The following is a 4,812-nucleotide window of genomic DNA, read 5'->3' as shown; positions in this document are numbered from 1 at the left end:
TTTTTGACAAAAGCCTGATGAATTTGCCAAGTAAGTATAAATTCGCCAAGTCGTGACACCAAACAAAACAAGAAAGAGACACTGTTTCGACAAAACAAAGAAGCTTTACCATTAAAAGTAACTTTTCGCTTTATAAATCCACTGCTTATTGCAGAATTCTTCGTTGCAACAAAATTATTCCTATTCCTATCATTTCTTCATTTGTAAGAAATATCAGTTGGGAGGTCTTCTTACAGAGACTACTGTTTTAATACAGGTGCACAAGCGAACCAATGACATAGTTCATTTCAAATAAAATGGGCTTGTTTATCCATTTGTATTAGAACCCCTTTTACCAGGCACGCGCTAAATGACTCTTATCAATTGCGGTGCTCTTCAATGAGACAGCTGCTTTATAGTACTGCAGAAAGTGAAAACAGAGCTGCTTCTGCTTTTATGTTTGTAAACACGAGGAGTCTTTTTATTCAATCCAAATGCTTACTCACCACCAACTATCAGTGTTCAGTGGTTTTATCCACTCTGCATATAGTGGGACTAAGAACAAATTAGTGGCTTCATTAAAAGAACGGGACTTTATATAATTTTGTCACAACAGATATTAATTGTTTCTTTTATTTTTGGCAACTCGTTGGTTTATTATTAATACACCGCACTCAGTGATGTTTATGTATGCGTAATAAAAACTGTAATAGAACAGTATTGTCCAGAATAGAGAAAGAAAACAACGAATAACTTTGTTGTTTTTAAAAAAAGTGAACAAAATATACTAACGATACAGTTATATACAGAAATTCATGTTTTATTATTTCTGAAATCTAAAAGGAATTTTCAGACACCGACCCGCACTGGAACTTGGATTAATTAGAGCTGCATATATGAAAGATAGTCATACATAATACTAAAAAAAATATGCTTTTCCCACAGAATATTTAACAATATTCATTGTCTACCACCGAATAAAACACATTATAAATTATAAAATTTTAAAAAATATATTTAACTTTAGCCCGTCGCCCTGAGGATACTAAAAAGATTGATACTTTGATTTTCATGACTGAAAATTTTGGCTAAGCTTACAATGGAAGTGGCCGAATACTAAATTAGTAAAATAGTAGCACGATATATCTGGCTCATTTCTGAACCATCCGAATTTGAACCAGAATCCATTAGTGCACTACACTGATACCTCTTCCGCTTGGCCTTTCAAAGATTAAAGCTATTTTAAAACATGTAAGCCAACAATTAAATTGAAACAACTAAAATCTTGTCATTTCATCTGTTTGCTTTATCTGAATATCTGAAACGTTTGGAAAACAAAGTTTTATATATAAATTTAGTGCTAGTTTTATATGTAATTGAATGTAATTACCTTGGTTTTCAATACTTTTTACACATTCTGCAGGTTGCTGTTTGTTCAGGTATTTCTTATAAATGTAGCAAATTAAACTAAGAATACCGCATATAACAACTTGCGCTGTTCCATAAAACCAGGGGATTAAAAGAATTGAAATATGCTTCTAAAAGTAGATAATAAATTCAGGAATATTAATAAAATAAACAGAACATTTATACACACGAGTCCAAAATCCAAGAACGACGACATTTTTACACGAATAGAGAGTAACAATATTAAGTATAACACGGCAATACACACTTACTTGTAGCGGTTTTTTTTTTCTTTTTTAACTCTTTCCGCCCTGTGGGCACTAACAGGGCCTCTTATAGACGGCCCATTATGGGTTCGGCCAGGCCCACAATGGGGCGACCGGGTGGTGAGGGACGGGGCCCGACATATCCGAACGGACCACCTTCCCGAAAAATACCTAGGGATTATTCGACCCGTTCGGATTCGATCCCGGGTCCCACAGAGCGGTAGGCTGCACCTTGACCGCTCGGCCATCCGGCCGTCTTACTTTTAGGGGTTTACAAATCAATGCAATAGAATAAAGTCTTTGGTGAGAAAGATACATACAGCAGTTGGACGTAGATGGAGAATGGATGAAACGTGCTTATTAATACCTGGGCAGAGAGACCAGTCGGTATGGAATACGTCCACTTCGAACAGTGTTATAGCACTCACAACATGGTGACAGGCTCGACACAGACATTTTCTAGCTATCATCGCTAGCAACGTGTCGTTCTTAAGTTTTGGACATGTGTGCATGAAGGACAAAAAAAAACTTACTCTGATATCAAAGGATAAAACGATAACACTAAATGCTACGGCTGCATTTTGAATCCCACTCTCAATTGCTATTGTTATACATATATTCTGTGGTCTTTTACATATAAATGCAACTAAATATCCCAATATCATTCCAGTTATAGGCATACATATAGAAGTTACGATAAGCTTCCAGGATACCTGATGAAAAGATTCGTGATAAGCGATAAACTCTAATATTAGTACCGTAGTAAGAATCATAAAACCTAACGCACTTCCTCCCTATCAATGAAAAATGATAATAATTAAAATAAATTAATTTAGAATAGTAATAATTGGTCAAAAATATAGAATATACCTTCGTGACGTATGTAGATATCTTTGGAATTTTCCATCTTATAACCATACCTAATAATATAGGAGAAGTAATTATAATCAAAGACAAACCTATGTTTTTATAGGGTATAATTATCGTATTTGCTTCTGTTCTAATTGCGTATATCCACATATTAAGAGGCATCATTCCCAATGCTAGAATGGTAGATATTGTAGTCATAGTAACACTGAAAATAATTATAATGTAAATGCTTATAATACGTAAACTTTTAATTAACAAAGCTTAGAGACTCACCTTAAAGAAACGTCACCATTTAAAAAGTAAGTGAATGCATTAGAGACTGCACCACCGGGACAACACGATATAATAAGTAATCCTGTTGCTATTCCTGATTGAAACTTGAATATTTTATTATAAACAAAACCCACTAAAGGCATCATTACAAACTGACAAAGTAAACCTATCACGGGACCAAATGGTATTCGAATATGCATCCAAATCTACAAAATTAAACACTTTTCAGCAATTTAAATACAGAGTATCCCAAAAGCCTGGACACAAGTAATGTAATGAATATTTCCACGAATGATGGCAGTCCAAAATAAACAATGGAAGTGCAACATGTTATGATGCATGGCGAATCCAATGGTGACCATAAAGTTGACAACGAAGAATATTTTTAAGGTTATTCAAAAAAAAAAAAAAAAAAAAAAAATTTGTATACCTACAACTTTCTAATTGACATTTTTTGGTGTGAGATGCACGGTTTTAAAGATATTTTTTAAACGAATGCCGTTAGAGGCCAACTTTGTGGTCAACATTGGGTTCGCCACGCATTGTAACATATAGGACTAAGCCTATTCCCATTGTTTATTTTGGATTGCCATCATCCTTGGAGACACCCTTTTGGGACACCCTGTAGAGTAAATATAATTCTTGTCATCTACTCACCTGCTTAAAACAAATATCTGCTCCCATTGCAACCATAATTAATATAATTAATATAATTATTAAGATATCTTGAGCTTTTTTGAAATCTTCATTAAAATGAATAACATTTGTATAATTAGAAGTTAAATTTATCTTAACTGAGTCTTCATTTTCATTCATCTTATGGCCGTTTACAGTATCTGAAAGTGTACAAAATTTCTTAAGTTTTTTTTTTTAAATTAATGTTATAATTAAGAATATTTTCTATATAAGTATATAGAGCAGTGACAAATTAAAATATTAGGGCTATACGAGTAAACTGTCGCCGATGTAGAATTGTGTTAGAGTTGGATTTGATCGATAGGCAACATATGAGCAATTTGCATTCCGTAGAATATTTAATGAGAAACTAACTCCTAACCCCTATTTAAGTGTTAGTCACGTGAAGAATACATGGAAAAAGCCACTTGCCAGCCCGTTGGTGAGGCGCGAAACCGCCACCAGCTATTTCAGTACAGTTTTATCCACTCCAATGACGTAACTAGGGCGGTGCCAGCGGTGCCTAACCACTGGGGTGCAGAAATGACCTAGACCAAGTTTTGGTTCATAGTTTTGAGGCGTAGTTACAGATGCTCGCACCGGGCGCATAAAAGGCTAGTTACGGCGATGATCCACTCAGCCACTGGTGTCCTCTGTTCAAAACAAATTTAAAGCAGATGGAGGTATAAATTTATGAATTAATTAAATTCACTTTATTACCTAATTTATCTCAGAAATTGCATCGATAAAGCCATGATCATGAATTCTAACTTCAGCTAATATTTTCTGACAAGACTTTTAAATCCATGTAGGCCTACTCAATAAAAATCATTAATTAATTTGTTAAATTTTAAAATTTTTAAAATGTTTTTCTACGTATTTGCCTAAACTTAAGATCATTCATAGTTTTATTTTTCCTTCCTGAAAATCAATATATGAAGTAAATATTGAACCTTCATAAAGAGTTTACTTAAAGTATTATATACAATACTTAAAGAAAATACGTATTTTCAATAATAATAATATTGCCCAATCGAAAAAAAAGCCAAAGTATAAATTTTAATAAGAAAATGCAGTCTAACTGTTTCTTCTCGATTAAGCGTTAATCAACAACACAAGTATGATATTTAGTTTATTATTTATATTATAGTCGCATAAATTTAATACAGGTTACTTTACATACGAATTTTAATAAATATGTTTATGTAAATGGTAAAGGTTTATGTAAAAAAGGGGTTTGTTACAGATTACTTTTGGTTAGAAGGAAAGTCAAAAATAAAGCTTTTGAGAAGTTATATTTATTATGTATGGTAAAGAAAAGTTAGACACAGAATATATTGAT

The 4,812-nt window shown here is 33.1% G+C and overlaps 1 protein-coding gene across 1 annotated transcript; it reads right to left on the bottom strand.

Annotated features, from left to right (window-relative positions):
* Nucleotides 1-778: 778 nt before the first annotated feature.
* Nucleotides 779-3,721, bottom strand: LOC136975522 (ileal sodium/bile acid cotransporter-like). The gene is made up of 6 exons (XM_067270588.1): nt 3,453-3,721; nt 2,796-3,001; nt 2,523-2,727; nt 2,186-2,446; nt 1,370-1,517; nt 779-1,297 (listed from the first exon to the last, which is right to left on the bottom strand). The coding sequence occupies exons 1-6, from the start codon at nt 3,609-3,611 to the stop codon at nt 1,257-1,259; spliced, it is 1,020 nt and encodes a 339-aa protein (XP_067126689.1). The 5' UTR covers nt 3,612-3,721; the 3' UTR covers nt 779-1,256.
* Between the last annotated feature and the right edge of the window lie 1,091 nt (nt 3,722-4,812).

This window comes from Centruroides vittatus, unplaced genomic scaffold, assembly GCF_030686945.1.
Source record: "Centruroides vittatus isolate TY-2023 unplaced genomic scaffold, ASM3068694v2 contig_374, whole genome shotgun sequence".
Lineage (NCBI taxonomy): Eukaryota > Metazoa > Arthropoda > Arachnida > Scorpiones > Buthidae > Centruroides > Centruroides vittatus.
Note: the sequence above shows the minus strand (reverse complement) of the source record. Positions and strands in the feature narration are given on the sequence as shown.